This window comes from Phyllobates terribilis, unplaced genomic scaffold (genome assembly GCF_046119375.1).
Source record: "Phyllobates terribilis strain yellow unplaced genomic scaffold, ASM4611937v1 Scaffold_8__6_contigs__length_399053987, whole genome shotgun sequence".
NCBI lineage: Eukaryota > Metazoa > Chordata > Amphibia > Anura > Dendrobatidae > Phyllobates > Phyllobates terribilis.
Genome location: NW_027362768.1, coordinates 291,472,134 through 291,484,352, shown reverse-complemented (window position 1 = coordinate 291,484,352; position 12,219 = coordinate 291,472,134). Strand labels below are relative to the sequence as shown.

The following is a 12,219-nucleotide window of genomic DNA, read 5'->3' as shown; positions in this document are numbered from 1 at the left end:
GTCGGTGTTTTGGTTGCAACATGAGTCGTGTCACCGTTCTAGCTAATCACTGAGCTCAGCAGCTGTTCTGAGGTTGATGGCATGAACTCAATGTTTGTGCTCCCGAGTTCAGTGATTGACTAGGACGTTGACTCACGCTGTTGATGTGACCTCACCCCTGCAGCCACAACACCGAGATCGAAGAAGGCAGGGAACCGGCGTTGGACCCAGGGACATTGAGTACTTTCTGAGTTTGTTATTTTAGGTTTTTTGGCTTTTCTGAACCTGGACAACCTCTTTAAGTCTCATTTGAAAGTATTAAAGAAGCCCTCCCATCAACATTTTATCCTCTTAATATATTGCAGTCATCATCTCATACAGCACTGTGTACTTACAATTGCTCATTTTCCCTTCTACCCAGCTAATTTTTCTGTTTTCCTTTAGGTCTATGACATCACGTGATTAAACACTGACTAGCTGAATCCTTCTAAGCTCTATGTAGAAACAGGAGGTCAATTTTCCCTGCATGAGTCACTAAAAAAGTCCCTGGCAGAGGGGAGGAGGGAGCAGCTGGGACAGGAGTTGAAGAGAGGGATAATTTCTGCAGGGATAAGAGACTTCCTGTTTCTACATAGAGCAGAGAAAAGAGAAGAATTATCTGGGTGGAAAGGCAACATGAGCAATTGTAAGTACACAGTGCTATATAATACAATGATTGCAGAATATTTAGGGAATAGAAACTTAGATGGGAGTACTTCTTTAAGTCTGTAGAAATAATGTGATCTTTAAGGCAACTTTGACCATGACAGAGCTTGTGCTGCCATAGATACTTTGAAGCACAGTGCAAGTAAATGGAGTTTGCATTAGGTACCACCATGGCAGCAAGCAAGTCATCAACATTCGGATTTTTTGTTGTAGTCATGGTACCCTGCGGGTCACAATGCAACCCCATTCTCTTGCACTATGCTACTGTGTAGTAGCAGAGGCATACAGCTATCTTTGGCCACACAACGAGTGTTGGCTTGTAGCCTCAGCCTTAAGCTTCGCTGCTACAATAGATATCATTAGCGATTTTGGAATCACAGACGACACATTTTACGGTATCTAAGGGAACCAAAAGACTTGAAGCATTTTGCATTTTTATTACTGTTTCCACATAGACCATTTGATCACACTCAAACAGGATGTTGAGAACATCAACCCAGCAGACCACAAACTAGAGCAGTCCTATCATATATTGGCATATAGGCGCTACGTCTGCAAATATATATAGAAACAAAACCAGCAAGACCACCAAATGTCCATCAGGAGGAGACACGGAGAAATTACATCTTAAATCCTCAACCAAAGAATATAATATTCCATTACATCACTATATAAAAATATGGTAAAATAGAACTAGAAATCCCATCGGCAGCACTAGATGAAGTATTGATGGCTTGTACTCAGTGTGTTTCTCCGCAAGCACGGAAACTGGTGGTTAAATGAAAGGGAATATCAGTGGGTGGTAGAGCAAATATCCCATTTCCAGCTCCAGTCTAAAGTTTCCTCAATGAATCAGTATTTGAGATTCTGTAATTAGCTAGAAGCGCACATAACGGTATAAAACCAGAGCGAACCCGACTGTGAGACTGACTCCGATATTGATTATAGAGAGTCAAGTAATATGCATTATGAGATAAGCACCCAAATACATTGACCTGGAATTTCTAGTTAACAGGAACTTGTTAGCAGATTCATGCTGCCGTAACCACAGGCGGCAAAAAATCCCGACAGGCTTCCTCATTACTGCGAACTATGTTTAACTCTAAAATGCAGCAACATTTAGAGAATACATAAGAAGAGACAGGTACAAGGAAAATTCTCCATTGGGTGGCTCAGCTTGATCAACAGGTTTTTCACTGTAATGAGGGAGCATGTTGCTATTCCAGGCTGTGTGTGCATGGTTAGGGCAGCATTAATCTGCCGACTGGTTCCCTTTGAAATGGTTTTACATTTTCAGCAATAAGGCTCTGTTCACACGGTTATGGCTTATTTTCAGCATATTTTAAACTGGAAAAATCTCTGGGCACACACTCTAAATATAAACCCCCGATGTATGCAACTGTATACCCATATCTGGAAACAGTCCAGATCTTTCGGAAGCAATCCTGGCAAATTCGCAGCATTCCAGGCCAAAAGTGCTAACTTCCCAAAAATGGATGGTTCTGTGTTGGGGTGAGACAAGTTACCTACACAATTATGGTAACTATGTATACCATGAGTTGCTTGGGTTTGTAATACATACTTGATGTGGATCACTTATCTCCTTGCCAAAAATATTAAAAACACATTGGGCCCAATTCATAAAGACCGGTGCTCTTCCAGAGGGGTGCTGGAGTCAGACGCATCTGATTCATGAAGAGGTGCATACCTCTTCATGAATCTGGAGCGTCTGTTGAGTGGTGAGCGACTCCGTGTGCCATACCAGAAATCTCACTCTGGTCATGGACTGGAGTGAGATTTCTGGAGTAGGGAATGCCACAACTCTTCATGAATTAGACAAGCTCAGGTGTCGTCCCACCGTCCCGCCCCAGCTCCATTTTTTTTGTAGAAGGAGCTGGGAGAAACTGCCATGAAAATGGCAAAAGTCACAAATTTTTGGCACCTAAATTTTGCAATTTTTCACAAATTTATGCCAGAATTCTGGCAGAAAAGCTTTGACCAATCGGGCCCTTAATGTCTCAGCGTGTCGATGGCTATATTGAAAAGAAAATGCAGCATATCCTCGAACACTTCTCCACAAGATAGCAGTGTGAAATTAGTAATTCTTGATAGAAATTAGAATAATCAGTTACACTGGCCATGGTTACCTGTGGACTTGAAGGTGCTTGGGTTACATTGGCAGTAATGAGCTGAGAAAGACTCCATTATTCGGTCAATCTTCTGTGCTTCTCCTGGTAATCGAAAAGTACCAAGAAATTGTCTGGAAGAACACAGATCATAAAGATTTAGTTGCTATTTTTGGTTGTGGTAGAGGTGCACAACATTCTTTGGTGTTACATTATCAGATTGTACCACTTACAAAGTACCTAAGCTATATTTTTTCCTTTATCCTCCAAACAAATTAAAATTTTTAATTTTTGTAATGTACTTCACTACCTTATTTTGCTTACTTCTCCCTGTGAATGCTATGTTGCAGTGCTGTTTCAATGCGTAGTTCATGCTCCTTTAGAATCTCCTTTCAACTGCTGCTTGTGCAAGATCCATACTCTAAATTCAAACAGAGTTTGGGACTTTCTCTGTCTGAGCCTCTCTTCTCCCCACCCCTGTACTCAGAGAGGACAATTTCCATACTCTGATTGATTATAGCATATGATATTGCTGAGCAGCACTTGAAAACAGTTTCTAAAGGGACTGAGCATCGAAATGGCACTGCAGCATAGTGTTTGTGAGAGAGGGAAGGAAAATAAGGAAGTATATTAGAAAAATACCGAATTTTGCAATGTTTGGAAGATGATTAAAAAAGTTTAGATACTTTTTAAAGAATATTTCCTTTGAGACATGTAGACTGAGAATCCCCTGCTCCTCCACTTAGCACCCAAAAGAGGAGGAGAGGAGACATGTCGGATATGACTAGTATATGTTCTGTGAATATGACGCGCCCCTGGGCCTGAGTCGCGCAGCGTTGCGCACGCGGGAGCCTACCCGGAGCCGGATCTGATAGGGGTAGTAGTCTCGTGGCGGTGACCCGGTCCGTGCCCAGGGAGTCAAGCTGAGTGGCAGTCTTTAGCAGTAGATGTTAGAATGTTCGACTACGCCACCCGTTGAATGCGGTCAGGAGACCGCTGCTGCAGGGCAGACCGCTGAGGCCGGTGATACGGTTGTGTAGCGGGGATGGTATAACCCCCAACGGGAGGGGTATGGCCTCAGGGCAGCGGACGTGGATGATGAAACACTCGGAGACGGTGCGGTGTAGTTCAGGGTCTTTACTGGTGGCAAAGGTAGACCCTCCCGGAGTACTGGCTAGCGATCGGGGCCTGGTCAGTCCGCGAGCAGATGGGATCTCCCCTGGCCAGGCGGAGTTGTAGACCTCCCCAACTAATCGTACTCTTCTGGCTACCTTGCTAGAGGCTGGTGAAAGTAGCCCACGTCCCTGAGTGTACCGTGTGGTGCTCACCCGTATGGCCGGTGACTCGGGGCCTTTTGGTAGCTTCCGCTCCACGTCGCGGTGCTGGTCCCTTGCGTGTGACCGTGCCTTCGGGTTTCTTGGCCAGAGGACCTGAAATCCCCTGCCGGGTGGTTTCTGCTGCGGGGTAAGGATTAGTCCCCACAGCCTCGGACTCCGGGTCTGGTAAGAACTCTTCAATCAGGGCGAGCTCTACAGCTTCCAACCCCTGATCTCTTTTAGCACAGCTCCCACAGAGCTCCTGATCTTTCTTGTTCCTAAAGCTGCTCCACTCCAGACCAGACTGTGTCTCTGTCTGTGTTCTCTGCTCTTTCTCTACTCACTAACCCTGCCTCAGCCCCAGCTTTATATAGGGGAAGTTCTTCCCCTCCCAGGACTGGGCAGGAGGTGTGGCATGCATAGGATGTCTGACCAGGAAACATCCCACCTGCTCACAGACGTAATATTGCTATTACTGTGGGAACCAGACCCCTGGGGTGCCACATTCCCCCCTAGTGAAATTTAGTACTCCGGGACTAAACATATTTTTGTAAACAAAACAAGTTATAAACAGAAACAGCATAACAAAGAAAAACACATTATGATGGTCACGGCGTGTCCGCAACCGGGTGCAGTCTTTGAAGAAAACAAAGGTGTCCATTTCACCAAGAGACAGGGAGCCGCAACCAGGTAGGGGTCTGTCCTACCCCGAGTCCTTAACAGTCTTTAGTCCATTCCTGGTTACGCTCCAACATATGTACAAAGGATTCCGGATAATCCATAAACGACACCTATAAAATAACTAAAAATACACAATTATTTACAGGTAACAGAAAACAGGTAAATACAAATAAACAGTCTAAACACTTAGATCCTCCAACGTACGGGCAACTGGCCTCTAGTGGCTCTAGTGGACCTACGGAGCTGACTGACTGGTCCTGAGCTACCAGGTGTAGGAGCTGTCAAAGGTAAGCTGGGCAGCTGTCTACGGGCTCTTTGGCTCACTAGGGGTACGGCAGGCTCACTATAAGCAGAGGGTTGATCCTCCTGGTCTGCTTGTGTGGGGTCTTCTGCCTCCTGGACCGGCTGCTCTTCCAGCTCTGTTTCTCTGTAGGTACTTGAGATGCTGGTTGGAGGAAGGTGAGGACGGGTACCACAACAGCGCCATTTACTTGAGTCCAAGACCGAGGGAAGTCTCCGAGTACAGTACTAACCATCTCCTCTCTTTCCTCTACGGGTTGAGGATTTTCTTGATCTTCTTCAGGGCTTCGTAGCTGTTCGGGACACTTCTTCAGGTGATCTCGGGAGACAATGGCTGTGGTTTCTCCTCCGTCCTTACTGATTATGCAGACTTTCGGGTTCTCATGGCTTGAGGGCAGTACGGTGTACGGGTCCTTCTCCCACTGGTCGTCCAACTTGTGGAGGCGTCTCTTCCTCTTCAAGACCTGCTCTCCAGGTACCAGGGGAACAGCGGGAGCATACTGGTTGTAAGTCTTCTCCTGTCTTTCTCTAGCTTGACAGAGACTTCGCTCCACGCTCTCCTGTACTTTCCGGTACTGCTGCTGCCTTTCTGTGTCCCAGTCTGCTTCTGGTGAAGTGTCCTCGGGTGTCACCACTCCCATCTCCAGATCAACAGGAAGCTTACCAGGTCTTGCTCTCATTAGGTAAGCCGGGGTACAGTTGGTGGAACCTACCGGGATGTGGTTGTATAGGTCCACCAGATCAGGCAGTTTCTCAGGCCACAGACTGCGTTCCTCCAGGGGCAATGTTTTCAGAAGATCTATCACCACCTGGTTCATTTTCTCGCAGAGCCCATTGGTTTGCGGATGATAGGGTGTTGTTCTTATCTTCCGGCAGCCATACAGAGTACAGAACTCCTGGAAGACTTCCGCTTCAAAGGCAGGTCCCTGATCCGTCAGCACCTGCTCCGGGTATCCGTGTGGACGGCAGAAGTGCTGCTGGAAGGCTCTAGCTGCTGTTTGAGCCGTTAAGTCCTTGACCGGGACCACCACCAGGAACCGGGAGTAATGATCTACGATTGTGAGGGCATAGACATACCCAGATCTGCTTGGAGCCAGTTTCACATGGTCCAGGGCTACCAGTTCCAGTGGCTGTCGGGTGATGATGGGCTGCAAGGGAGTCTTCTGGCTGGCACGGTCCTTCCTTCTTAGGTGGCACGGTCCACAGTCTCTGCACCACCTCTCGATGGTTCCCCTCATGCCTACCCAGTGGAACCGCTCACGCAGCAGGAACTCCAGCTTCTTCCACCCGAAGTGCCCAGCTCCGTCGTGGTATGCCTCCAGTACCATAGCCGCGTCTCTTCTTGGCACCACTACTTGCCAGATCAGTTCATGCGTCCAGGAGTTAACCATTCTGCGGCACAACTTCCCCTTGTAAAGGGACAGTCGACTCTTCTCAGCCCACAGTTGCTTGGTCTCTTCCGGAGCGTCTGGGTCAAGGCGGGCATCTGGCTGAGTCAGCATCTCCTCCACCAGTCGGACGGCGGGGTCACTGTCTTGCGTTTCCGCCCAGTTGTAATGAGGTAAGGGGTTGAACGTAGCGGATTGCTTACCCCTTACACGGTGGGAATACTGGATAGTCCCATGATGGTGGAACGCGGGGAGTTCAACCTCTTCCAGTTCTTCTGGATCTTCCCCCACGTCCGGTAGGTTTGGCATTCTGGACAAGGCATCCGCGTTGGTATTGGAGCGTCCTGCCCGGTATTTGATTGTGAACTCAAAGTTGGACAGGCGGGCCATCCATCTCTGCTCCAGGGCACCGAGTCTTGCTGTGTCCAGGTGTGTCAACGGGTTGTTATCCGTGTACACGGTGAACCGGGAAGAGGCGAGGTAGTGCTTAAAGCGTTCGGTGACTGCCCACACCACTGCCAGGAATTCTAACTTGAATGAGCTGTAATTCTCAGGGTTTCTTTCAGTGGGTCGCAGTTTTCGGCTGGCGTAAGCAATTACTCGTTCTTTCCCCTGCTGGATCTGGGACAGTACGGCTCCTAGCCCGATGTTACTTGCGTCGGTGTAGAGGATAAAGGGCTGGCTGTAATCCGGGTACGCCAGGATTTCATCCCCCGTGAGGGCCATCTTCAGCTGGCGGAAGGACTCTTCTTCCAGCTTCTCCCATCTGAAGGGCGGCTTCTGGTTCTTGGCCTTCCTGGACTGGCCTATCAGGAGGTCCTGCATAGGAGCTGCCTTTTTGGTGAAACCGGGAATGAATCTTCGGTAGTAGCCTACCAACCCGAGGAACTGCCGCACTTCCTTTACGCTGGAGGGGCTTGGCCATTCCTTAATTGCGGTGATCTTATCAGGGTCGGGAGCCACTCTGTCAGCACTCACCACGTGTCCCAGGTACTGCACCTTTGGTTTCAGGAGGTGACACTTGGAGGGTTTCACCTTTAGGCCGTAGTTTGCCAGGGCTTCGAACACTTCTGCCAGGTGTTTCAGGTGGTCCTCGTAGGTCTTGGAGTAGACGATGACATCGTCCAGGTATAACAGGACCGTCTCGAAGTTTCGGTGTCCCAGACAGCATTCCATCAACCGTTGGAAGGTTCCTGGTGCGTTGCAGAGTCCGAACGGCATGCAGGTAAACTCGCTAAGTCCCATCGGGGTGGTGAATGCGGTCTTCTCCCGGTCCGCCTCTGCTACAGGAACCTGCCAGTACCCGCTAGTGAGATCCAAGGTAGAGAAGAAGTTAGCAGATTTTAAAGCAGCCAAAGACTCCTCTATCCTTGGTAAGGGGTACGCATCTTTGTGTGTGATACGGTTGATTTTCCGGTAATCTACACACATTCTCATGGTGTTGTCCTTCTTTTTAACCAAGACTAGTGGAGCTGCCCAGGGGCTACAGCTATCCCTGATTACCCCAGCCTCCTTCATGTCTCTAAGCATCCCCTTGGCGTGTTGGTAGTGTGCAGGGGGTACGGGTCGGTATCTCTCCTTTATGGGAGAATGGTCTCCCGTGGGGATGTGGTGTTCTACCCCCTTTACTCGCCCGAAGTCTAACGGGTGTTTACTAAACACTCTCTCGTACTCTTGAACCACCCGATAGACTCCCTGTTTCTGGTGTGAGGGAGTGGAATCAGTACCCAAATGTAGTTGCTGACACCAGTCCTCTATTGTTTTCTTAGAGCCGTTACCTTCCTCTGGTTGAGATGGAGGCAAGGGTTCCACGGCCTGTACAGAATTCTGGTTTATGGTGAACAATTTAGCTAGCGTGGCATACCGGGGCAGGTGTACTTCTCTCTTCCCGATGTTTATTATGCGAACGGGCACCCTCCCATGGCGTACATCAACCACCCCCCGTGCTGTCAAAATGGTGGGCCTACTGTCTGAGTAGACGGGTTCTACCATTGCTTGGTAGTCTCTACCTCTTAGACCAATAGCTGCCCGGCACCAAATCATCATTTCACTTTTTGGGGGCATGGCAATAGGGAAAGGGTCACACATTCTCACGCTTCCAATCTCACCACCGGAGAGTTCCACCTGTTGCCGTCGCATCAGTGCCCGGATCACTTTTTGGAGCACTCGCTGCTGGCCGGAGCTGGCGTTCTTGGCAACCTGCTGTAAAATGAAAATCACCTCTGCAAGACAATTTTCAATCACATTAGTTCCTAGCGTTATCTTTGGGTGACTCTCGCGCTTGTCAATGTCTACAATGATCAGTCCCTGTGCTGCCAGTTCGACTCTACCGATTTTAATGGTCACCTCTTTGAATCCGATCTGTGGCACGGGTTGACCATTGCTGGCGATGATACTCAAGTCGTCGTCAGGGTAGCGGGTTATATCCGAGTCATTCCAGTACTGCTTAAAGAGCACGTACGGGATGGTGGTGACCTGTGACCTGGTGTCAAGTAGGGCACTCATAGGAATGCCATCCAGTACCACAGGCAAGACTGGACGTCCTCCCACATATTTGTCACGCCAATTCGATGGGCCTGGTGATCTTATTCCTGGGGGTTGGCCCTCTACCCCAGGTTGTGCCAGTTTAAAGGACAGTACCTTGCCATATGTCCGGGTTGATTGCAGCGGCGGCAGATGGGTTGTCCGTCCTTGTTGTATCGGTCGCTGGGTCTTCCTCTGGCCGGTGGGGTCCTCCTTGGTCGACGCCACGGGATGTCCTCCGGTCCGGTTGCCAGCTGGATCTTCCCTGGAGTAGAAACCTGTAAAGACTGCACAGTTCGGGTTAGCGCAGCTACGCTTTTAGCTAGCTCTTGGACCTGATGGTGCAGGTCTGGAGCCGGGTCATTGTTCAAAGCCTGCGCGTCAGCTCCCACAGGCCCTGCCGACAAGGGTGCCGCCTCCTGGTGGTAAGCGGTAGTAGGGCGCCTGTGGGTCACAACGCCACCCGGTGCCGGTTCTCGGAGCACCCGGATGGCTCTGTCCTTGAACTGTGCAAAGTCCAGATGAGGATCCTGTAAGACCATTGCCCGCAACTGGGTTCGGTGGGCATTGCAATATAGTCCCTCTATAAATTGTTCGGTCAACAGCCTGTCCTCGTTTCCCACGCCGTCAGGGTCGGTCTGCTTAATGGCTCTCAGGGCCTCTTGTAGGTTTAGTGCATAGTCCCTTATATTCTCATGTGCTCGCTGTTTGCACCCGTAGAATCTAAGCTTAATCTCAGCTGAGGTGCAGGTATCAAAGGTGTCCTTCAGCCGGGTTAATATCCCTGCTACAGTCCTCCTCCCAGGTGGCCAGGACTTTACCTCCCTTTGGGCTGCCCCAGTTAGTTGGGCCACCAGGATGCTCACTTTTTGCTCTTCTGTGAGGGGGTACACCTGGAAGAGGCTATCCAGCTTTTCTCTAAAGTCATTCAGGGTATGTGACTCCCCTGAGTACTGGGGTAGCCAGGCTGCCCCCGGGATATAGGGCATCGTGAAAGGCATGACCGCTGCAGCGGTGGCGCTGGCGGTGGCTGTGGCAGTGAAGCTCTCCTCCGTATCCGACATCCTCCTCCCCCCTAGTGGACCGTGGCCTACCTTGCGATGATCCTCTTCCGTAGGCCGCGGCTCCGTAGTGGATCGTCAGGGTCGAGGACCTTCCGTCGCGCTCCTGTGACGTCGGCGTCTGCTGGGCTCCTTCCAGGACCTTACGCAACGTCCGGACGTGAGGCGGGGCTTCAGTTCTCGCGGGCTTTTCGGAGTCCATGCCCCTCTTCTTCCCGCGCGGCGTCTTCAAGATGGCGTCCAACGGCGGGAAAACTCCACGGATGGCGGGAAGAAGGCAGAAGATGGCGTCCAACAGCGGGAAAACTCCACGGATGGCGGGAAGAAGGTAGAAGATGGCGTCGGATGGCGGGAATCTTCACCACAGGTAAGTTGAAAAGTCTCTTTTTCAGGCACGCAGTACCCGGTGGTTGCGGGCACGAGATCCTGCCGACTACGCCAAAGTTGACGCGCCCCTGGGCCTGAGTCGCGCAGCGTTGCGCACGCGGGAGCCTACCCGGAGCCGGATCTGATAGGGGTAGTAGTCTCGTGGCGGTGACCCGGTCCGTGCCCAGGGAGTCAAGCTGAGTGGCAGTCTTTAGCAGTAGATGTTAGAATGTTCGACTACGCCACCCGTTGAATGCGGTCAGGAGACCGCCGCTGCAGGGCAGACCGCTGAGGCCGGTGATACGGTTGTGTAGCGGGGATGGTATAACCCCCAACGGGAGGGGTATGGCCTCAGGGCAGCGGACGTGGATGATGAAACACTCGGAGACGGTGCGGTGTAGTTCAGGGTCTTTACTGGTGGCAAAGGTAGACCCTCCCGGAGTACTGGCTAGCGATCGGGGCCTGGTCAGTCCGCGAGCAGATGGGATCTCCCCTGGCCAGGCGGAGTTGTAGGCCTCCCCAACTAATCGTACTCTTCTGGCTACCTTGCTAGAGGCTGGTAAAAGTAGCCCACGTCCCTGAGTGTACCGTGTGGTGCTCACCCGTATGGCCGGTGACTCGGGGCCTTTTGGTAGCTTCCGCTCCACGTCGCGGTGCTGGTCCCTTGCGTGTGACCGTGCCTTCGGGTTTCTTGGCCAGAGGACCTGAAATCCCCTGCCGGGCGGTTTCTGCTGCGGGGTAAGGATTAGTCCCCACAGCCTCGGACTCCGGGTCCGGTAAGAACTCTTCAATCAGGGCGAGCTCTACAGCTTCCAGCCCCTGATCTCTTTTAGCACAGCTCCCACAGAGCTCCTGATCTTTCTTGTTCCTAAAGCTGCTCCACTCCAGACCAGACTGTGTCTCTGTCTGTGTTCTCTGCTCTTTCTCTACTCACTAACCCTGCCTCAGCCCCAGCTTTATATAGGGGAAGTTCTTCCCCTCCCAGGACTGGGCAGGAGGTGTGGCATGCATAGGATGTCTGACCAGGAAACATCCCACCTGCTCACAGACGTAATATTGCTATTACTGTGGGAACCAGACCCCTGGGGTGCCACAAATATGCCATAAATATCTCATATCGGAATACTCTTTCAAAGAAGTAACTTGGGTAAATACTCGAGTATAGAAAAGATTCTGAAATGGCTTAACAGCTAAGATAACTAGGAGAGGATTTTAAAGGGTTGTCTCAGGATCTTAAATAGGTAAAAATGTAAAGTGGTTGTAAAAACAAACAACTTTGAAATTCATCTCTTAATAAAAATCCTTTTTTTTCTCAACAACAGAAGGATTTTTAATTCTAAAGTTTAGGTTACTGGTCACCGCTACAGTCTTTCAAAGGTGGCTAGTTTTCTAGGCAAGGAGTGGACACTTACAAGCTTTTTGTTATTGAGTTTGTAAGTTGGACAGACCACTGGATCCAGCAAGCACCAGTAGCCATGTGCTCCTCTAGCAACATCAGAGAAAACACAGTTCGGGCCAGCGATGCAAAATTGCCACTATATTGTAATTATTTAGGAGTGCACCGTCACTCGGCAAGAAGGAACCTGGGAGACTGGGGAGCAGTGCGCTCCTGAAGATAGGATCATGAGAACAAACCTTTAAGAAAACATTGACAAAATGAATGTATTCCTATTGGATTCTGTTAGTCTTTGTAGACATCACATTTTAGCAATGTATTTAACGCATTTCAGATGTATAAGTTAAGTTAAAAAAATTTACTCAGACACACTGTGGC

General features: G+C 50.0%; 1 protein-coding gene across 2 annotated transcripts in view; it reads right to left on the bottom strand.

The window, feature by feature from the left end:
- CYTH4 (cytohesin 4) overlaps positions 1-12,219 on the bottom strand; it is a 67,709-nt gene that overhangs the window by 18,418 nt on the left and 37,072 nt on the right. For both annotated transcript variants that reach the window (XM_073644390.1, XM_073644391.1), the window contains exon 7: positions 2,832-2,944. In XM_073644390.1, coding sequence (XP_073500491.1) covers positions 2,832-2,944 — 113 coding nt within the window. The remainder of the gene's footprint in view (positions 1-2,831; positions 2,945-12,219) is intronic.